General features: G+C 48.3%; 1 protein-coding gene across 2 annotated transcripts in view; it reads left to right on the forward strand.

Annotated features, from left to right (window-relative positions):
• Positions 1-23,953, forward strand: part of KLHL24 (kelch like family member 24) — a 352,308-nt gene that overhangs the window by 315,772 nt on the left and 12,583 nt on the right. For both annotated transcript variants that reach the window (XM_078665500.1, XM_078665501.1), the window contains one exon: positions 15,960-16,148. In XM_078665500.1, coding sequence (XP_078521626.1) covers positions 15,960-16,148 — 189 coding nt within the window. The remainder of the gene's footprint in view (positions 1-15,959; positions 16,149-23,953) is intronic.

A 23,953-nucleotide genomic window follows, 5' to 3' on the forward strand; every position in this document is an offset into this window, starting at 1 on the left:
ATGCATAAAAAGGAGAAAATAGAGTAGAAAAGTGATGACTGTTATTGTATGACAATTCTGCCAACCAAATCAGCTCATCCCACTCTCTCTGGTCCTGCAGTAGTTGACACAATTCAAGAACTGTTCCAGACATTGATTCACCCGCTCAGTTTGTCCATCCGTCTGGCGATGGTGACTAGACGATAGACGAACTTCCATCTGCAAAGAGGAACACAAATGCCTCCAAAACTTGGATATAAACTGTGAACCTCTATCCGTTATTAGTACAGAGGGCAAACCATGGAGTCTGACTATGTTCTGCATGAACACACCAGCAAGAACAGAAGAGGTGGGTAGACCTTTTAAAGGGATGAAATGAGCTGTCTTGGTGAACATGTCCACTACAACAAGAAGAGTGTTATTGCCTCTCTGTGTCTTGGGTAACTCCACTATAAAGTCCATTGAAACCGAGTGCCAAGGAGCTACAGGTGTGGGAAGTGGAAGCAATAACCCCACTAAACCTTCGTGTGATGGTTTTCCTTGTGCACATATAGGACAAGTTCGTACATACTGTTGTACATCTTTAGCTACTTGGGGCCACCAACAATATCTCCTTATCAATTCTAAGGTCCTTTTGTATCCTGGATGTCCTGCCACCCCATGTGTATGACACCATTCCATAACCTGGTTCTGAAGGGATACCGTGGGAATGAACAACCGTCCCTGTACATAATGGAGGTTAGTTTTAACTATGGATTGGTGTTGTTGTAAAATGGCCTGAGCTGCGGAGTCTTGTTGTGCATTTTGTACCTGTACAATGAATTCTTCTTCAGCAGTAAGTGCTCCTACGATCTTCTGAGGTGCAATAATAGAAGGAGGTTTATCATCATGTGGTAATGGCTCAAATCCCAGGCAAGATAAAGCATCTGCCTTACCGTTTTGTGTTCCTGCTCTGAAATGGATAGTAAAATCATATTCATTGAAGAATTGTGTCCACCTCAATTGTCTCATAGACAGGGCTCTGGCCGATTTTAAATACTGCAAATTACGGTGGTCTGTAAGAACAGTAACTGTATGGTTAGTACCCAATAAGTATTGTCTCCATTCCTCCAATACCTTTTTTATAGCTAGGAGGTCTTTTTCCCCCACAGCATAGTTTGTCTCAGCTGGAGTCAACTTGTGAGAATAATAAGCTACGGGATGTAATTCCCCCGTGTCTCTGTCTGCTTGAGAAAGGATACCCCCTACAGCTACTTGTGAGGCGTCCACCTCCACCACATACGGACTAGCAGGATCAGGGTGTCTAAGGATAGGGGCTTGGGTGAATGACTCCTTCAAAATGTTAAAAGCTTTGTCTGCTTCTTCGGACCAATAAAAGGGGACCCCTTTTCGTAACAAGCAAGTAATAGGCGCTACAAGCTCTGAAAACTGATGTATGAAGCGCCTATAGAAATGAGAGAATCCAAGGAATTGCTGGATTTCTTTCACAGTTTTGGGAGGTGGCCATTCCAAAACAGCTTTCACTTTTTGAGGATCCATGCTCAGACCCGTGGCTGACACAATAAACCCCAAAAAGGCGACCTGTTGGCGATGAAAAAAACATTTGTCCAGTTTACAAAAGAGTTCATTGGTTTGCAGTTGATGTAAGACGGCCTTCACGTGATCTATGTGATCCTCCAGGGTCTTGGAGTAGATTAGAAGGTCGTCAATATATGCCATTACACTTCTGTCAAGATACTCCTTCAGCACTTCGTTGATGAAATACTGAAATGCTGAAGGAGCATTACAAAGCCCAAAGGGCATTACCATATATTCGTAAAGGCCGAACTTGGTGCAGAATGCCGTCTTCCACTCATCCCCGTCAGCGACTCGAACCAAGTGATAGGCCCCACGTAGATCTAATTTCGTGAACCATTTGGCATCTTTAATTTGGTCGAGAAGTGCGGAGATGAGTGGTAAGGGATATTTATTTTTAATGGTGATGTTGTTCAATGATCTATAATCAATACAACATCTCAATCCCCCCTCCCTTTTAGGAATAAAAAACAATGCAGAGGAAGCGGGAGACCTAGAGGGTCTGATGAAGCCAAGTTCTAGCATAGTATCAAGGTATTCCCTTAAGTATATGTTTTCTTTTTCCGTAAGGGAGCATACTCTACTGGTCGGTATACGAGCACCTGGCTGCAACTCAATCTGGCAGTCATATGCCCTATGAGGAGGCAGACAGGTTGCTCTTTCTTCATCAAAGACTGTCTAGTAATCTTGATACACAGAAGGTAGAATAGAATCTGGTTGATCCCAATTATCTGATTCTACGGAGGTAAGGGAAGCCAAAGAATCCCTGTCTTGTGCGGACACTGTGGTGACCTGCACTTGGGAAACAGGAAGGTAAGAATCCTCAGGGGATATGTTATCTCTGTCTCTCCCTTCAAAGGTGAGACTGTTGTTTTTCCAATCAATATGGGGATTATGGATCCGTAACCATGGAAGACCCAACACTACTGGAAATTGTGGAGATTCAATCATATCAAAAGCAAGCATTTCCCAGTGTGTAGGTTCCATGTGCAAATTCAGGAGGATACTAGAATGTGTGATTGGCCCAGATTTCAAAGGACTCCCATCAATAGTGTACACTTCCTCTGTAACTTTTTTCTGTACCTTTGGGATATTCTGAGCCATAGCCCAACATAAATCCATAAAATTACCGGAAGCACCTGAATCTATCATGACAGATTGTGTGATAGACTGAGATAACCAGTATAACCTAGTTGTGACAAAAAATGTCCTTCATTAGTCATCAAAGATGAGACCATATGCATCAAAGGACCCGGCGGTAAGGTCTCAACTACCCTCGGGTCAGCTAGTTTTCCGACTTCTTGTATTGTTTGGGTTTTATGGGACAGTCTCTTAAATAATGTCCCGCCTTGCCACAGTACAGACATAATCTGTTCTCTCTGCGTCGTTGTTTTTCTGCCTCTGATAAAGGCCCTTTAACACTGCCTATCTGCATAGGTTCAGGATCATCAGTCTTGACTTCAGGTTCTGTTTCCTTTTCTTTACCAACCAATTTTGGATATTCATATCTGTTTCTATCTTTACGTCTTTCTCCTAACCGATGGTCTAATTTGACCACTAAATCTATTAATTCGGGGCATGTCTCAGGAGGATCCACTACGTGAGCCAATGCGTCTTTTAATTCGTCGCGCAATCCTCTATAAAACAGGGTGCTGCGTTTATTGACTGGCCAATCTGCCTCCACCACCAGTCTATTAAAGGTGGATATATAAGTGATAAGATCTCTAGACCCCTGTTTTAAATTTAAGAGCTCTGTATCTGCTGCATGAGTGAACGAATGTTTATCAAACATTTTACGCAACTCTCTACGAAATGCCTCATAGTCCAATAATAAAGGGTCATCTTTATCTATCAACGGTATAGTCCAGTTGGCTGCCGACCCCCCTAAATAGGATAACACAAAAGCCACTTTAGCCTGGTCGTTGGGAAAACATGCAGCTTTACAAAGAAAATGCAATTGACACTGGGTCAAGAATGCTGCGCATTTTGCAGGATCTCCATAGAACCTCTCAGGGGGTGCCAAGGGAATGGTATGGGGAGTAACCACTTGGACTACCGAAGACTGATTGCTTGCACTGGCTCCTTCTCCTCTCTGTTGGCTTAAAGCCGTTAATCTCTCTGCAATGGCTTGGGTTTCTTGTTGGAGATTCCCTACCATACTAGCTACGTCTTGTAACGTGAGATCCATGATACTCAGGAGACAAATATATCAAGGCTTCGCGTTCTGTAATGCACGCACCTGGTTGTCTCAGAAGTATCCTGGAATCACGATGCTTAACACCCTGTCTCCCCCTCGTCACCCCCCGGGTGCCAGGAAGAGACACTAACACCTGACAAGTAACCAAGGGGAACACAGGGGAACAAAACAAGGGTAAGAAAAGGAAAAAGAAGTAATGGCGCTCCACTCTCCTCGTCTGCTTCAGATGAGGTTTTCTCTTCTGGTAGTGACACTGTAGTAATAGACAAGAACAATTAGTGCAACCTAAACCCTCCCTTGTTGACCCCCAATTTAAGGTGAGTGTAGTAAAAGTGTTAGTACCTTGTGAGATGTGGAGAATGCCTATAAAACTGGAAGCATAGGGAAAACACTGGAATGCTGAAGGTATGACTGTTGTACCAATAGTCAATGCATCTGTAATTGAAATAACCTCATGACTGGTGCACACAATTAATACAATATTGTATTCTAGTCGTTATGTCACTCACCAGTTCTATGACGTGAATACGCTAAAACAAATAAACTCCTTAACCTAATAATGCTTAGGTGACAGGAACTCCAAATAACGCCACTATGCTATGTGGCAATCAACAAAAGGAAAAGCGCCGATCACAGCACTCGATACAGAAGACTACCGCTAGGATTCACGGCAGAAATCCAATTCTAAACGGAGAGCGCAGAAACACAAGAATACAAGCAAACATTAGAAACAAGCCGCTCCTTAAACTTACGGACTCCAAAAATGAGTATTCAAAAAGCCTAACGGCCCTCGAACGCCAACACGAACACCTAGCTCCTCGGACGCCAAACCAAGACCCGGAACGAGTATGGGACTTCTCACTGGCTAAACGCGAAGCGTTTCCTGTGAGTTTGGGGCGGGCTTAAGGCTACAACGCTTCTCTCCCGCGCATGCGCGCATGCTCCAAAGCCCGTATTTTCTTCTTTTCCAACCCAGTTCAACCGCGTAGAACACACGCGAACCCGGCAAGCATGACACCTTCTTAGGCAGCATAGCAGTAAAAGACAGTGGCATAGCTGCTACATCGTCATTGGTACATACCTTCACAAAACACAACTATGTGGACACCAGGGAAGCAGAAGTGGAACGAAGAGTACTGAATCATTTGTTTGTAAACACACTGTGGGGCTTCAGGGGGGGTATCGAATAGATTCACACACACTGGTTGTCGAGGTAGAGCAGGTTTTTTTATTTGGTACAGCCTGCGTTTTTGTACAGGCACCCGGTAAAAGGGTAGGGGTTGTTCAGCCTCCTCCGTCGTGGTTCTTCCCCCTCCGGAGCGTCGATCCCAATGCCTCCTGGGAGTTGTAGGTCTTAGTCCCGCCGTCTCGTAGTCCTCGACGTGCCGGTATGTGAAAAAGAAAAGAGAAGAAGCCTCAGTACTCGGGTTCTGTGATATACTTCGTGTGAGGGTAGGGGGTGAGGAAAACACACGTGCTCGCTACTTCTCCTGCTCTGTGACGTGATCCCTTGTGCTCAGTAAACACAACAAGGGTGTGTAGAGGAGGATCGTGCATTAAGGGGGCTTCCCTCGCCTGATGCCTGCCCACCCTGTAAACTTGGACCGTACCTGGTCGAGCCACACTTCCGTGTTAGTGTGGCTGGGCGATGCGCGTCCCACAGAGCCTTCTTGCTTCTTGCGGTAGCCGCCCTCAGCGTTGTCCACCGGTCCGGTCGTCGCCTTTTCCCCTGGAGTCTCGTCGTAGCTCCGGTCCGCCTCTGCTTCTCTCCCCGTCTTCCTCCGAGGTTGCGCTGGTATGCCCTCGTAGGTCCTCCGATGTTCCTCTGCTACCTCCGCCTCCGTGCTGCTCTCTCCGTCCTCCTCTTCCTCCGTTCTTAGTCTTTCCTCCGCCCTCCGTTCGTCTTCCTCCTCCGTCCACTCCGCTCCGCTGTCTCTCCACTCACGCCACCAGTCTCCTACTCCGCCTCCGGGTGTCTCGCACACCTGGCTTGATTCTGGGATGGGTTTTACCTCTTCGGGAAGGGCGTGCCGCCATTCTAGATCCGCCCCCTTAAAGGTGTACGCCAGTCGCTCCTCCGCATCGGACCGCCGTCGTAATTCATCAGCTGTACTCCATGCCTCTGTATGCTGGATAAAAAGGGCAGACACATTAATAGGCATACCAGGGGGCCCCTCATCCGGGTCCCCCACGTCACACACCTCCCCCCCAGGATTCTCCCGATCGGGGAGAGGGTATCGAGACAGAAAGTCCGCGTTGATGTTCTCGGACCCCTTCTGGTGCCGGACCTGGAACCGGAAGGGCTGCAATGCCAAAAACCACCGCATGACACGGGGTTGTTCGAAATGTTCCTCGCCATCCACAAAAGAGGGGCATGGTCCGTGTAGAGTAGGAATGAGCGCCCCTCCAAGTAGTAGCGTAGCTTGTCCACCGCCCACCTGATGGCGAGGCATTCCTTCTCTATAGTAGGATATTTAACCTCCCGGGGAAACAATTTCCGGCTGATGTAGAGGACGGGCCGAAGGCCCCCCTCATCTGCGTCCTGGGACAACACAGCCCCAATGCCGAAGTCAGACGCGTCCGTATGCAGGACGAAGGTCTTGTTGAAGTCCGGAGATGTCAGGATGGGCCCGGTGGTGATAGCCTTCTTCAATGTTTGGAACGCCTTCCACATGGCTGGCGTAGGGTTGTGGAAGTCCGGGCCGGTCCTCGTTTTTCTGAGAGTATCGGTCAGGGGGGCCGCCACCTCTGAGAACGCAGGTATGAACCGCCTGTAGTAGCCCACTAGGCCCAAAAAGGCGCGCATATCCTTCAGGGTTCTGGGGAAAGGGGTGTCGGCGATGGCCCTCACCTTCTCGATCTGCGGCTCTATGACCCCATGGCCCAGAAGGTAACCTAAGTACTTGACCTTATGGTACCCCACTCTGGATTTCTTGGAGTTTACGTGTAGGCCTGCGGAGGCTAGCAGTTGTAGAACCACCTCGAGATGCTGTAGGTGTGCGTCCCAAGAGGGACTGAATATTATAATGTCGTCTAGATAAGCCGAGCAGTATTGATGGTGGCCCCGTAGGACCGTGTTCATGAGCCTCTGAAAGGTGGCGGGGGCTCCGTGCAGTCCAAAGGGTAGTACTGTAAATTCGAACAGTCCCTCCGATGTAGCGAAGGCCGTTTTTTTCCTGTCCTCTTCCCGAAGGGGCACCTGCCAATAGCCCTTGGTCAGGTCCAGCGTGCTTATATATTTCGCTTTGCCTAGTTTCTCAATGAGTTCATCGATCCTGGGGATCGGGTATGAATCGAAAGCTGACACTTCGTTCAAAGCTCGGAAGTCCATACAAAAACGGCTACTGCCGTCCGGTTTGGGCACCATAACGATGGGTGATGACCACTCGCTCCTGGAGGGTCGTATCACGCCTAACCGGAGCATTTCTGCCACCTCTTTGGATATGGCTTCCCTTTTGGCCGCCGGGATCCGGTATGGACGCTGCTTTACGATGGTCCCCGGAGGCGTGTCGATCCTGTGTTCGGCCAGGCTTGTTTTTCCGGGAAGGTCGGAGAAGACTTGTGCGTTTTTCTGCAGCACTTTTCGGAGACCCTTCTGCTCGTCTTTCAACAGCTCCTCGTTGACAACCAAATCATCAATAGTGGTTGAAGAGACTGATTTGGGGGTTCTCACTAGATGTGCTACCACTGGTGTTGTCCCTAGCCATTTTTTCAGCAGATTAATGTGGAAAATCTGGGACTTTCTTGCTGTGAGGCGCAGTCGATAGGTCGTCTTGCCTATCTTATCGATAACTTCATAGGGACCCTGCCATTCGGTGTGGAACTTTTTGGTCGTCGACGGCAGTAGTACCAGGGCCCATTCTCCAACGTTCAGTGTTCTCCATTTTTTTCCTCTGTTATAGTGTTTCTGTTGTTGTTTCTGGCTTTCTGCCAAATGAGTGAAAGCGAGTTCCCGGATTTTCCCCAGTTTATTTCTTAGGTCCGTGCTGTATTCGAGCAGAGCTCTAGTCTCTCCTCCACGTTCTGTCTCCCACATCTCCTTCGTCATATCCAACAGGCTCCTGGGTTGTCTCCCATAGAGCATCTCGAAAGACGAGCACCCCAGACTACTTTGTCTTTGGCCCCTGATCACATAAAGGGCAAGTGGTAACAAGGAATCCCAGTCGGTGTGATTCACCTCCACCATTTTCTTTATGACCGTCTTTAGGGTCCGGTTATACCGTTCTACCAACCCGTCTGTTTGCGGGTGGTACACGGAAGTCTTTATCTGGTGTAAACCTAACAGCTGGCACACTTCCTGCATGACTTTGGACATAAACGGGGTCCCTTGGTCCGTGAGGATCTCTTTAGGGAACCCCACTCGAGAAAACAGTTCAAGGAATTTGTCGGCTATGTTTCTGGAGGTGGGGGTTTTCAGGGGAAACGCCTCGGGGAATCTGGTGGCGTAGTCCACAATTACGAGAGCGTACCTGTAACCTTTTTTTGTGGTTGTTAATGGTCCTATCAAGTCCATACCCACCCTCTCAAACGGGGTTCCGATGACCGGAAGGGGTTGCAACGGTACAGCCTGTGGTCTCTGGGTATTCGCCTTTTGGCACAGATCACAGGTCTGGCAGTGTTTTTTTATATCGCTATAGATGCCAGGCCAGTAGAAATTCCTGAGTACATTTTGGGTCGTTTTCTCGCTCCCTATATGTCCAGCCAACAGGTGTGTATGCGCATAGTACATTATCTGCTCACGAAAACAGACGGGCACCAACAGTTGTGTTGGCTCGTTTCGAGAGGCCTGTCGGTACAGTAGATCATCCTTGATCAGGAAACGGGGGTACGAGAGGGAAGGGTTGGTTAGTCCGACATGGGCTTGTTCCCAAGCGTTGAGGAGGGTGTCGTCGTTTGCTTGGGCGAAGCGGAACGACCTATCACCTTCCCAGGGACCCGTAGACAGAAGGTTCGTCACCCCTCCCTCCTTGCTGCTGTCCTGGCTTAAACGGGCTCTGAACAGGTTCAGGAAATTGGGATTGTCGGTACCCAGGATCAGTGTTTCCGGCAAGGCGTCCATCACACCCACCTTTACGAACATCGTTTCCATACCCTCCAACCCGATGGGGAGGCGTGCTATCGGATATTCCTTTACATCCCCATGTACGCATTTTATGAACACACTGGTCTCGGGGAGAAGTTGATGGGGAGTCACATAATCCGCCTGTATGACGGACTGCTTACACCCGGAATCCAGGAGGGCCCTGACCACCACCCCATTGACCGTAACACTCACGTGAAAAGAGCCGCCCAATTCCGCTGAATACAACACCGTCTTGGGTAGATAGTTGACGTCCATCGGTTCTTCCTGGTTCCGTTTATGGGGGCATAGACGAGCAATGTGGCCCCACTGTCCACAGTCGAAGCACTGCGGACCTCGATATGGAGTAGGTTCGGCAGTCGATGTTCGAGGAGGGGGAGGGAGGGGTCCAGGTGGAGCCCTTACTCGGCGTTCGGGTTTGGCTGGTCCTTTAGCGGGTCTGTCTGGTTCGGCGTTGTGAAGACGAGGTTGTGCTCTGGCATATGTGGTTGCCATCTCCATGGCCTGGGCTGTAGACAAGTTGGAATGTTGGCGAAGCCACCGCTGTGTACCATAGGGAAGGGCTTCCAGGTATTGCTCCAGGTATATTTTATCCATAATTTGTTCTTTGGAGCACAGGGATGGAGTCAGCCATTTATCGGCTGCGGTTTTTAGTCTGAAGAATAATGTTTTGGGGTTGTCGCCTGCTTGTCCCCTCTCCTTACGGAACCGCACCCTATATGCTTCCGAATCTAAGCCTAGGTGATCTAGGATTATCGTCTTGATCTGGGCATATGGTGTGGTGCCTCCACTGTTGGCTACCTGGTAGGCTGCCTGTGCCTCTCCGGTCAATAATGGGGCGAGGAAAAAGGGCCACTTGTCTAAAGGCCAACCACAGGCCAGAGCCACCCTTTCAAAATTCGTTAGGAAGGCGTCTGGGTCCTCCCCGCTTACGTATTTCTGTAGGGATATACCTGCGGGTGTAGGGGTGGGCCGGGTCTCACGGGAGGGGAGACTGGCTGGGTCACTGGTACCTCTCATTCCTTCCAGTTTCTGTACTACTGTGCTCCGGAACGTGTCTCTGTCCATTTGGGCGGCGGCGAGTTGCTGCTCAACCGCCCATGCCAATTGTTCTTGGCCCTTCACGAGGGCTTGCAGGATCGCGTCCATCGTTGTGTCCTCGATGTCTACTTCTGGCTGAGTGCCCGCATTCTCCACCACTTGTGGGGCTTCAGGGGGGGTATCGAATAGATTCACACACACTGGTTGTCGAGGTAGAGCAGGTTTTTTTATTTGGTACAGCCTGCGTTTTTGTACAGGCACCCGGTAAAAGGGTAGGGGTTGTTCAGCCTCCTCCGTCGTGGTTCTTCCCCCTCCGGAGCGTCGATCCCAATGCCTCCTGGGAGTTGTAGGTCTTAGTCCCGCCGTCTCGTAGTCCTCGACGTGCCGGTATGTGAAAAAGAAAAGAGAAGAAGCCTCAGTACTCGGGTTCTGTGATATACTTCGTGTGAGGGTAGGGGGTGAGGAAAACACACGTGCTCGCTACTTCTCCTGCTCTGTGACGTGATCCCTTGTGCTCAGTAAACACAACAAGGGTGTGTAGAGGAGGATCGTGCATTAAGGGGGCTTCCCTCGCCTGATGCCTGCCCACCCTGTAAACTTGGACCGTACCTGGTCGAGCCACACTTCCGTGTTAGTGTGGCTGGGCGATGCGCGTCCCACAGAGCCTTCTTGCTTCTTGCGGTAGCCGCCCTCAGCGTTGTCCACCGGTCCGGTCGTCGCCTTTTCCCCTGGAGTCTCGTCGTAGCTCCGGTCCGCCTCTGCTTCTCTCCCCGTCTTCCTCCGAGGTTGCGCTGGTATGCCCTCGTAGGTCCTCCGATGTTCCTCTGCTACCTCCGCCTCCGTGCTGCTCTCTCCGTCCTCCTCTTCCTCCGTTCTTAGTCTTTCCTCCGCCCTCCGTTCGTCTTCCTCCTCCGTCCACTCCGCTCCGCTGTCTCTCCACTCACGCCACCAGTCTCCTACTCCGCCTCCGGGTGTCTCGCACACCTGGCTTGATTCTGGGATGGGTTTTACCTCTTCGGGAAGGGCGTGCCGCCATTCTAGATCCGCCCCCTTAAAGGTGTACGCCAGTCGCTCCTCCGCATCGGACCGCCGTCGTAATTCATCAGCTGTACTCCATGCCTCTGTATGCTGGATAAAAAGGGCAGACACATTAATAGGCATACCAGGGGGCCCCTCATCCGGGTCCCCCACGTCACACACACATTCTAAAGAACCCATCCAACCCACATGAGGAAAACACTCTGTAATCAATGCACAGCATGTGAATCCAGGAAAGATTCACGCTGCAAAACTAGATGGTTACTTATTGTAGGAGTAATTTTGCAGCTTGAAGAATTTTCTGGATTGACATGCATGACCCCCACCTCCACCGGTAGAGATGTATAAACAAACTCAACTCCGGAGAATACTGATAAACCAAGGAAAGAAAAAAAGACTCAGAAGATGGCTACTGTGTCAAGAGATTTCCAGGGCGTATATCTGACGTCACACAAGGAGGGGTTTAAACTCACAAGGTCGATGACGCCCACAGGAGAAGCCTGTCAGGGCATCCTGGAGTTCCTTTTTGATGTAGCAACAGTAGGTAACAAGTTATATTAGCCCCTGTTGCTACAACATAGCAGTGAATAACTGGATTCGGAACCCAGTTATTCACGCTGATCGCTCTCTGAGAGCCATATATAACATCTGGAATTATAGATGGCTAACTGTGAATATTGTGGATGTGACATCAAATAGACAACATGAGCGAAGCACAAGTTGGCTTTCATATCACTCAGATCCCTGAGGTAAATACCATCTCCATTATTCATATTTTCCCCATCTGTAATTTTATGTTTATATATCCTCCCACCAAATCATCTAACACTGCTTCTAACATCCATGCAGGGGCAGAGGAGTAAGGGGGATGCCATATGCAGTAAATATTGTTTAAAAAAATGGTTGAAGGAGGGGGTGTGGCCTGACAGACCAAGATGGTGGACACTCTCTGCTAGATTTCCCTCCGGCCTCGCCAAATCCTCCTGCATCCTGGTGCTGATAGGCCCGACAGGTCGGCTTGAACCTGCCAGCAGTAGCTGCCCATGGTGCGGCAATTGCTCTGGGTGCACTGCGGTACCCAAAGAGGAGAGCATACTGTGCTTGCAGCCACAGAGACCACACACGCAGGGCCTGGGTTCAAGATGGCGGCGGTTCTAGGCCACGAGTGAGCCAGTGGATTGGGCACATGGGCTGGTGCGAGGGGTGGGGGACCCGCAATCAGGTATTCCCCCCTCCCTTTTTGTTTTGCTCCTCCCCACCTGCAGAAGCTGGACAACAAGTCTTGTGGGCCCTGGGACTGGAGCCCCCTTTGGCATTGGTGCCAGGCCGCTCATGCCGGGGATTGCCCAGAGTGGCCTGAAGTGGCACGCAGGGCTGTGTATGTTATTTTCCCTACCCAGTGATTAGAGGAATTGCGGAGGCCCCGGTGCCCTGGAGGTGAAGCTGAGTAACTGGGAGGTGGTGGGGTGAACTGTTAGGGGTGTTAACGGAAGGGTATCCGACAGGCCGTGGTGTAGTGTTGGCCTTTTATAAATCTGGGGGTCCACTCCCCCACTATTTTGCCCCCGGGGAGGATACGTCTGACAATTGGATGGCACGGGCCCTCCCCAATGTGTGCTTTAAAGACCTGGCCTGGGCGTGGTGAAGGATGTGCGTGACAGTGCGGGTGGGCTCCGGCTGCTTGTGCTGCCCACCTAGGAGCCGGGTGGCACAAGTGGACCATAGAGGTGAGGTCGGCCCTTCGCCCAAGCTCTTTTCTCTGTGGAGTATTCTGCTGGGACCTTGTTGCTGATTCAGGGCCTGGAGGAACCTTCTTCACCATGGGGCGCGACAGGCCGGCGGGGGTCCAGGGGCAATCTAAAATTGATTGCTTTACTGCCCCATCATCTGACGCATGTGAGCCTCAAGAGTCGATGGTCGCCTCTCCCCGGCGGAAGACTCTGGGGCCATTTTGTTGACAATTCAGACCTCATGGTTGGCACTGAAGTCCAAGATTGGTGAGGTCAGGGTGGAGTTATCCCTCTTGCCATAGTATTTGTGAGGGGTGGCGAATAGGATTACGAAAGTGGAGGGGTGAGTTTCACTGATGGGAGACACATTGGGCGAGCTTCAGAACATGGTGTCTTCGATGCCTTGAAGAATGTGCAGAGGATGCACTTTCTTGAAGATTGGATAGCATCCTGGGTGCCATCTGCCCAGTTATGCTCCTGTTTTGTGATCAAATGTTTCCTTGCGCTCAGGCTAGCAATGGTGGCTCCGTCCCACCAGCATTTCATCCAGATCCTCAACTATATGGATTGGGACCGCATCCTGTAAGAGGCCCTACAGGACAGGAATCCTGCTCACTGTGCACAGAAAATCATGATTTTCCCGGGCTATACTCGCCAGGTGCAGCTGTCCCGGAAACCTACGACAAGGTCACAGTGGAACTCAGTTTCTTATAACTGAAGTACATGTTGATGTTCCCGGAGCACCTCTGGGTCATTCATAACTCCAAAACTGTCTTCTTTGATACCTCAGAATTGGCCTGGGAGTGGGCGACAGAGCAGCAAGCATTGACAGTGAACCCAATGCCAGAATGATAGGTGTGGGGCCACCTGAGTTAGGAGCCTTTGGAGGGGAGTGGGTCATGGAGACGGGGCTGCCAGGATCAGTAGCGGACTCTGGTTTGGAGGTGGTGTCCTGGGCTCCGGCCTGCTAGGCTCTCAGTGGCTATCATCATCAGAGCTGCCTCGTTTCTTGAACTGTGGATGTGTGGATGCCGGCCCGTATCACCGGCTGCTGATTTATGGAGCAGACCGACACGAGCAATTAAAATCGCATTATTCAGTACTTGTCACTGAAGTTTCTTAGTGAATACTTTGGATCCTAAACATTGGATGGTTGTAAACCTATAGTTGTTGGAGTGGAATTTCGACCCTCATGCCATATCTTTGGATTGGCCGGCTGTAAAATAAGGAATTGTACGCTCAAAAACTATTTGTCCTGAAGATGACCACGTAGTTTCTGTGCGGTTGAAACGCCGTCGACGCTTTTTGTGGCCATAATTCATTAAGGACACATAATTTTTTCCTTGTTGTTCCTTTTTGTATTGATAATGTTTGTCTGTTAGCCACTAGTTTGGCATGTGTAATGTTTGTTTTTGATTCTGCCAACTCATCTTTGAGCGTTATGTTTCCTCTCTGAAATTTTATGACAAATATTTATAGAATAAATTACAATTGATTTTTGATAATTTGTTAATGTGTGTATATAGGCTTCTTCTTTTTCTTTATTCAGTTTTTTTACTCTAATGTTTATTGTCTAAGTGTTAATTGTGTTTCCTTTCACCTGAACTGTTTTGTTTGTTGGAATAACTTACTGTCCCTGGTTCAGGGTAGTTGGACAGCCCCTGTAGTCTGTCAATCATCATCAGAGTGGCAGCCCTCCCAAACACTGGCCCGTGACTTATCTGTGGGTTTGATTGACAGGGCCTGAGGCCTTCCTAGCCCTTTACTATTGCACTTATGTCAGCACCAGTGTCTCCTTAGTGATGAAGTTGTGAAGGCCATGGAGAGCCATCACTGTGCTAACAGTGGATCTGTGACAGCTGCTTGTAATCACAGCTGCAAAGCTCTCACTGTGGGTCTACCAAGATCCACAGACAGGGGACAAGACCATTGTATTGTTATGTTGTATATTCCCCTCCCCCCAAATCATCTAACCCTGCTTCTAACATCTATGCACGGGCAGAGGAGTAATTTGGGTGCCATATTATAAAAAAGGTACAAAAAACCTGCCTGCTGTCACACACTCCTATCCTCCTCAAGAATTCTCTCCCACCCCCACTGTGAAAAATCAATACCTGATCTCCTGGCCACCCCACCAGCCTCTGCACAACCCTACCTTCTGCCCAAATATGTGATCTCCTGGTGCTCATCCCACCACACTTTGTGCAATCTCACCCCTCTAAGCTGAAGACTGTGAAGAGCCAGCACGGTACTAACAGCGGATCTGTGAATGCCACTTGTCACCCCGGCTGCAAATCTCTCAGTGCTGGGTCTGCGAAGATTCACATTGACAGGAGACAAGACTATGCAGGGGCAGAGGATTAATGGGCATGCCATAGGCAGAAAGTTTTATAAAAAAGGGTAATAAAAAACTGTCTCCTGCTACGCACACCCACCACCCTCTCCATAACCCTCCTCTCTGCCCAAGTGTGAAAAATAACATATAGTCTCCTGCTACTCGCCCTCACCTCACTCTGTGCAATCCCACCCCTTGAAGCTGAAGGTCGTAAAGAGCCAGCACACTTTTAACAGTGGATCTGTGAGAGCCGCTTGTCGCTACAGCTGCAATTCTGTCATGGCGGCCTGTCGAGATCTACACTACAAGATATATCCAGGCACTGTCTCTCTAGGAGGCATGTCACTCATAATGTAACATTGAATATGTACTTGCCTCTTTTATTTATCTCTTCCTCTTCTCAGCAGTGATCTTCTTTTCATGCCAAGCATTAATATGCTTTTTTAAAAACATTTTATTCATTTTCACATAGTAGTTAATAGTACAGTTATACAGCAGAACAAGATAAGTAGCCATGAAAGCAAAACAATGTGACAGTTTTCATCAGAATATTGCCAATCATTAATATGTTAGTGCACTGGTTCCATTGCTGTGTTAGTGGATGAAAAGCACCACCCTAACTCCCCCATCTCCCTCAGGCCTGTGGCTACCTGTAGCTACCCAGGTAAGGTGGAGCAAGGCAGGTGAGTCTGCCAAACCCCTTTCTACTGCCTTGCTCACCCCTCTGGAGACTTGGGCAAGGCTGAATAATAAAGGGGAAGCAAGCACTCCCTTAGGTAACATAGCGGCAGTGATGAACCCCTATGGGTAACCACTGCTGTGGCCGCACTCTCATGAATACCCACATTCCAATATTGTTGGTAATGCTAAAGGCTTTCTATGGAAGCCAATATGACAAGGAAGTAACTTGGTTTCTTTGCCATGTAGGTCTGTTCTGTACGGTTTGTAGAATATCCATGTTTTAATCAGGACCTCTGTTTGCAGGTGCAGTGCTATGACCCCGAAAGCAATACTTGGTTACTTCGTGCTTCCATCCCCATTGCTAAGAGGTGCATTACAGCTGTGTCACTGAACAACGTGATCTATGTGGCCGGAGGGCTGACTAAGGCCATCTACTGCTATGACCCTGCTGAGGATTACTGGATTCATGTGCAGAACACTTTCAGCAGACAGGTGAGCATCTTGTAATGATGGAATACATGTTGTTAGATTTGGGGGTCTCTAGTTGGCATCGGTAGGTACCTGTGACAAATAGGGACCCTTGCGTCTAGTCAGGGTAAGGGGGTACACTCCTAAACTAGCCCCTGCTCACCCCCTTGGTAGCTTCGCATGAGCAGACAGGCTTATCTCGGAGGCAGTGTGTAAAGCATTTGTGAACACATACAGTAACCCAGTGACAACACTATAGATGGACACCACACAAGTTGTAGTATAAAAATAAGTATTTTATATAGACTTAACACCAGACCACAAACGACAAAAATCCACAATACTGTACTTAAAATGGTAGAATTAGCTTAGTTCTCTTTAGATCTTAAAATACGACACTTTGAGTCAATGTACCTTAAGATGCATAGCGCAATACAATGAAAGTGTTGCAGGGAAGGGGATGCGTTGGTTCCTTACTGCGCTTCCGTGGCGATGCAGCGAGCAACGCCGTGATGCGATGCAGTTTTGGTGCAAAGAAATAAAGATGTTGTCTTCTTCTTGGTGCGATACGATGCGGACCACGACAGGCCCTGCGACACGCTTCCCGGTGATGCGGCGGCGTCTGCTGTAGCGTTGATCCTCTTCTCCGGCGATGCGCGGTGCTTCAACAGCGATGCGAGCCGTGACAGACCCTGCAACATGCTTCCCGGTGATGCGGCGGCGTCTGCTGCAACGTCGATCCTGTTCTCCGGTGATGCGTGGTGCTTCAACAGTGATGCGAGCCGCAACAGGCCCTGGGACACGCTTCCCGGTGATGTGGCAGCGTCTGCTGCGACATCAATCCTCTTCTCCGGCGATGCACGGTGCTTCAACAACGATGCAAGCCAGCGACAGGCCCTGTGACACGCTTCCCGGTGATGCGGCAGCGTATGCTGCGTCGTCGATCCTCTTCTCCTGCGATGCAAGGCACTTCGTGGACCCTGCGGTGACTCAACTGTTCTTCTGGGCCGCGACGGGCCCTGGGACATGCTTCCCGGTGATGCAGCAGTGTCTGCTGCAACATCGATCCTCTTCTCTGGTGATGCGAGGCGCTTTCATGTTGTGAAGCGGCAGCGGTAGTTCGGCATCACGCTTCTTGCTCGTGAGTCGTGCTTCCAGCTCCTTGCTGCAGGCAAGCCCAACACAGCTGCAGGCACTTCCAAAGAACTCTTGGGGAGTTGGTGGGTGAAGTCTGTTGTCCTTGAGACTTCAGCAGGAGGCAAGCTCTTTTCTCAAGCCCTTGGAGATCGTTACAAGTTTATGAAAGTACACACAAAGTTCCTCTCATCTTTGGCAGTCTGGCAACCACTGCAGGCCAATCCCCCAAGCAGCACTTCAGCTTAGGGATAGTCTCTCCTCAGTCTCTCTGGTTCCGCTCCTCAGCAAAGGTTTCTTCTTGTTTCCCAAAAGTGATCTAAAGTTCTGGGATTTGGGTCCCCTCTTTTAAACACAGTTTATCTTTGTTCTCTGAAGGCAGAGAGGCCTTTGCCTAGTCCAAACCAGTTCTGGTCAGTTCTGGAGCACTCAGTTTACATGACTCCTTCTTTCCTTTCACAGTGCAGGGCAGAAACATCAGACGCACCAACGGAGGTGGAGCCAGCATTGTGTAGGGAAGGCACAGCCCTATTCAGGTCCCAGGTGCAACTCCTCCCTCCCATCTAGATACAGATCTCTCTAATCAGCACTGAGCTGACTCACCCTGTCTCCTGGAATCTCCCAGCCCCTGTCACTCAAACTCCAGACAAGGAATACAGAAGCAGGCTTGGATGGTTAGACAAGAAAATACCTACTTTCTAAAAGTGGTATTTTCAAACACAGAATGTTAAAACCAACTTCACTAAAATATATATTTGATCATTCTGAGTTCAGGCATACTAAACTTGAATTTCTACCTAGTTTCCTGAGTCAGTTAGGATTATAAAATGTAATAATCTAACTGCCCATTCTCGCCTGCGGGGAATAGGTAGCCTTGCAATAGTGAAAAACGAAAATGGCTGTAATTCACTATTAGGACATGCCACACACATCAGGGCTGGTCCTACCTTATACTTGCAATGCACCCTGCCCTTGGGCCTATCATAGGGGTGTCTGATATGAAGAAAAGGGAAGATTTAGGGACTGGCAAGTGGGTGCACTTGCTCAGTCAGCATGGCAGTACCAGACTGCACGCAGGCTCTGCATTGGCAGACCTGAGACACAAGTTTACAGGCTGCTTCTGTGGGTGGCACAACCAGTGCTGCAAGCCCACTAGCAGCATTTGGTTTACCAGCCCTGGGCACACTCAGTGCACTGTACTAGGGTCTGACAAGTAAACCAGATCAGCCAATCATGGAATCACTAATCCATACATCAATTTACACTAGGGAGCACTTGCACTGTGGCACTGGACAGCAGTGGTACAGTACCCAGAGCATCTAACACCAGCAAAAACACATGGGGCAACAGCAAAAATGGAAGGGAGACCCACGCCAAGGTGCCAGGTCTAACACGTGTCCCCTCCAGCTGAAATCTTGGGAGTACTACCCTACCTCCTGGGAGTTCTCATCACTAAGGCTGAAAAATCTGGACAGACCATCAGCATCGGCGTGTTCTGTAGAAGGGCGGTGTTCCACCGTGAAATCCATCCCCTGTAGGGAAATGGACCACTGCAACAGCTTTGGATTCTCACCCCTCATCTGCATCAGCCATCTGAGTGGCCTGTGGTCTGTCTGAACCCAGAAGTGAGTCCCAAACAGGTATGTTCTCAGCTTCTTCAGTGCCCAGACTACAGCAAATGCCTCGCGTTCAATAGCACTCCACCTCTGTTCCAGTGGAAGTAATCTCCTACTGAGGAAGGCTACGGGTTGATCTAGGCCCTCCATATTCATCTGTGACGAAACAGCCCCCACACCATGCTCTGAAGCGTCTGTCTGAACGATAAACTCTCTGGAGAAGTTGGGGCCAAAAGCACGGGCGCCTTGCACATGGCAGCGTTTAGGGCCTCAAAAGCTTTCTGACAAGTGTCAGTCCAAATCACTTTCCTGGGCTGTTTCCTGGAAGTCAGCTCTGTTAAGGGTACAACAATGTTCCATACCCCATGACAAACCTTCTGTAATACCCAGTGAGTCCTAAAAAGGCTCTCACCTCTGACTGGGTCTTGGGGAGCTCCCAAGCCAGGATGGTTTCAATCTCGGGCTGTAGGGGCGCCACCTGGCCGCTCCCAACCTGGTGTCCCAAGTACACCACGAAACCCTGTCCGATCTGGTATTTAATCGCCTTGATCGTGAGGCCTGCCTTCTGCAGTGCCATCAACACTTCTCAGAGGTGGCGCAGATTTTCTTCCCAAATGGTGCTGAACACTGCGTTGTCATCCAGGTAGGCGGCACTGAACTCTTGCAGTCCAGCCAACACCTGGTTGACCAACCTCTGAAAGGTGGCAGGGGCATTCGTCATCCCAAAGGGCATAACCCGGAACTGGTAGTGCCCATCTGGTGTGGAGAATGCTGACCTCTCCTTTGCCCCATCAGTCAATGCGATCTGCCAGTATCCAGACTTTAGGTCAAACGTACTGAGGTACCGTGCAGCCCCTAGCCGATCAATGAGCTCATCAGCTCTGGGGATGGGGTGCGCGTCAGTCCTTGTGACTGAATTGAGCCCTCGGTAGTCCACACAGAACCGAAGTTCTGGTGTGGCACCCGGTGCCGCAGCCTTTGGGTCCAAGACAACTGGGCTGGCCCAAGGACTGTTAGAGGACTCAATCACCCCTAACGCAAGCATCTTTGAAACCTCCTCTTTGATACAAGCTCTCACCCTGTCAGTCACCCTGTTAGATTTGTGCTTCACAGGAAGACTTTCCCCAGTGTCTACAGCAAAGGTGCGCCAATCAGTGGCACCGGGAACCAGGGAGAACAGATCACAAAACTGTCCCAGCAACTGGCGGCAGTCATTCTGTTGCTCAGGGGTTAGGGTGGAAGAGAGGTTCACACCATCCACTGACCCATCTTGTTCTGTTGCACACAGGAGGTCAGGTCTCATCCTCCATTCCAGCATCTGTCGCTAGGAGCATGCCCCCTTTAGAACTCTCCAAGTGGGGCTTCTGGCGGCTGACATGCAGGACTCACAAGGGGTTCCTGGGAGACCGCAAGTCCACCAAGTAGGTAACAGGACTTTTGCGCGCCACCACCTCAAATGGTCCGGTCCACTTATCCTGGAGCACGCAGAGCTCCAAGGGCCATGACCCACACTTTCTGACCAGCTCTACCAGAGTGGCATTCTGGTCGTACCACCGCTTCATCTCCTCCTGGCTGGCTTCCAGATTCGCCTCAGCAAGTTGTCTGAAATGCCTTGTCTGGTTCCTGAAGGCCAGCATGTAGCTATGTACATCATGGGGAGCCTTCCTTGACCAGACTCAGAGGTCCTCTCACTGGGTGACCATAGAGAAGCTCAAAGGGACTGAACCCTAGAGATTTCTGTGGCACCTCACGGTTTGCAAACAATAGGCATGGTAAGAGGACGTGGTTGTGGTCCATTTAACCTAACTTTGTCTGAATAGTTGATAAATGAATTGGTGAAAGGATTTAGATGGGCTTTAGGAGTGGCAAAGCTTAGCCAACTAGATGGCTTGCAGCCATGTTGTGCACATGTTGGTGCCTGGTCTTGTGCCCAATATGTACTGTCGGTGTAGTGGAATACATTCTGACAAAAGACCTATTTTATAGACAAAACATACAATTGCACTGATAAAACAATCAGATGTTTGGGAAAAGAAACACAAGTAACACTTTCAACATATGTAATTATTTTTTGGGGGGAAAGGTCTCAAGTTTTTCTTATAACACTTCTGCCATACACTTATGATGAATCAAGTAAATGCCAGAATTAAATCAGTTCTTGATCAGAGGTAGGTGACCACTAGCTTCAAATGGATGTGTGATACTCGTAAACAACACTCTATCGCTTCCTACTAACATGCTACCATTAAAGAAGTTACCTCACTGACATTCAGTAGAAAAACCATTAAAATACATACTAAGCCCTTCTCACGTTTTCCTCCTACCCCTCAATACCATTTATATCTTTTTTTTTTTTTTGCAGAGTTTTATATAGCGCGAACTAGGCCCGAACCGAATCAGGTATCAGAGCGCTTTACATAGCATCAGTTACGTTACATGAGGACGGACTATATCTGATATAGAATTGGTCCACCTGACTATACAGTTGGTATGACATTATGTATGGAGAAAGATATTCATTTTAATGCCAGATTCATATGCAATCTTGCAAAAGCTTGAACTCTCCGGGTAAACGTGCCTCTTGTACACCCACCTCACATGTAATTCTCCACCTACTTTGGCACCACATTCCTCTATTACTATACAACATGCTTCTTTGGCCACACCATGCCCCACAACAGCAACCAGGGGTCTAGGTAAACAAGCATTGGCATAGCCAATAGGTCTAGCTTTTGGGACCTTCTAACTATTTAGTTATGCAGAACAATATCCTTGGTGCAACAATATCAACTGTTGCGTGGCTAAACACTTATAAGGTCCCAAAGGCGAGACCTATTGGCTATGCCAATGCTTGTTTAAGTGTGATTTTAAATGATATAAAAATTAGAAAGTTAGCTACTTTGGTTGAAAGGATCGCAGCTGATACCGCTGGTGAATTAGGTGCAATTAATTCAGAATTGATAGCTTCTAATTGATTGTATAAATTATGTTTTAACTTTTATGCCTTTTTAGCTGAATAAAGGTCGTTGACTGACTGACAGAATTAATAGCCAGTAGAGCCATTGTTCTTAAAAACAGATTATCTTTAGTTATTGTGCACGCAAAATAGGATGAAGTTTTATAAGTGCTACAAGTCCAACAATGCTGTACTTATGTGCCAGTGTGAGCTTATGAAGATTTGACAATGGAAGTCCGCCCTCCTCCCTCCCCCCCGGGCAAAAGCCAATTACTCATTGCATTAAGGTGGTGTCTTCTCCAAAGATAGCCTGCTGGGTTTGCTGGGTTATGCAAGAGGCAGGTATTGACATCAAGTCCTTTGGAGCTCACTCGGCTAGAGGTGCTATGGCCTCAAAGGCCTTTTGGAGGATCTAATGCGGGCTGCAGACTGGTACTCGGATTTAACCTTTAAAAGGTTCTATTTTGAGCTAGTGTTGGAATGGTTCCAATTGGTGTAAACAAGCTTTGAACTGACATAGAATGAAAATTTGACTAGCTAAAGTTTCAATTCTATTAAGGACATTAAGCCGAGGATTAGCCCACCAAGCGATCAATGGACACACAGTTCCCCCTCATGCACTGGAGTAGGTAATTCCATTTTGAGGTTACAGTTTATTATTCTGTTGTCATGTCTTGCTATTGAAGTTCTACGTACAAATTTAGAATGAACTGTTTGTGTGACATTCGGTTGGCCTTGCTGTTTTGTTCACGCACTAAAATGGTTTTCTGATAATGCCTCTTGTTGCAGCGAGTGATGGTTCCAAACAGGATGCGTGAAGTCTGATGGTTACTTGATTTGCGCAAAGAAAGAAGTGGTATAGGCAGCAAGAAAGGACTATGTTGGGGTCAACTGCGGGATGATAAAAGGTCTTCTGCTCTTTATTGATTTTTTTTCCCTGTTGTTCATGGGAAAAGTAGTTTTTAAAATTTAAATGGCTGCTGAGTTCTGAAATATGAACTAAAACCAAGGTAGATTAAGCATAATCCTCGTCTCTGTGTCCTTAATAGAAATGAAACTTACCTTCACTTTAGCTAGGCACATTTTTATTCAAGTTGATCAAAGTGGAAAAAAATACTGAACAGAAAGCTGGAGAAAAATTATCTGATGGCAATGGATTGAAAGGAAAGAGGGAAGAAATAGAACTGGAAAAGGGACGGTGTTGTGTTTATGAGTTGAAGGAGTTAGAGGAACCCAGGCGTAAGAAGCAGCGATCAGCAAACAGTTTCTGAATTGTCATTAAAGAAAAAGGTTGATGTTTAATGTAATGGCTCTACGAGCCATCAGAGGATTGGGAAATTGATGACGCAAAGTCATCATTGTTTATTTGAGCTTAATAATATGATACATTTTGGCTTACTCAACCATTACTTAACTGAGTGCACATGTTATTTTACACTTAGTTTAAGTAAAACAAGTGATTTTTATGTTTTCGATTTAGCTATATTTAGGATATACCCATCATAACATTGGAATAGGTGGGCCCAGGTGCAAGACTCCATTTTAAACTCAAAATAGTATTTTTGCTTGGTATGTATAATTTTCTTTTCGTTTCCGGCACTGGAGTCACTTTATTTTTCTTAAAAATTATTTTTCATTAGTTTGCTGTGTGAAGGTCATGTTTGTTGCAATTAATTGGTTGGATGATGATTTTCAGCAACCACACAGGATGGGAGACAGAGGAGGTGGACACTCGTTCGCAAGATATTGTAATGATAGTAGAATCTGGCATTGTATTATCAGTGAGAAAGAGATTGACATCAAGTACTGTGGAAACACTGATTTTTGATTGGTTCTTACTCGGTGAATTTTATGTTTTAGCTGTGTGAAAATGTTTTAGTTAGTTCGACATGTGCCATTGTTCACCTCTGCAGGTTCACCTTTCTTTCTCTTGAGACCCAATGCAATCGGAGGGGTTTGACCATGTCGGGGATGGAGTAGAATCCACCGTTGTAAAACCATGGTCAGCGCAAATCGAAATCAAGCGGGCAGATTATGCTGCTGGGGAGAAAACTCTGTCGCCATCGCAACAGCGTCCTCTCTCCGTCAACATATAAATGAAACCCTTAGTTTCTGGGAATTTA

This window comes from Lissotriton helveticus, chromosome 11 (genome assembly GCF_964261635.1).
Source record: "Lissotriton helveticus chromosome 11, aLisHel1.1, whole genome shotgun sequence".
Taxonomy (NCBI): Eukaryota; Metazoa; Chordata; class Amphibia; order Caudata; family Salamandridae; genus Lissotriton; species Lissotriton helveticus.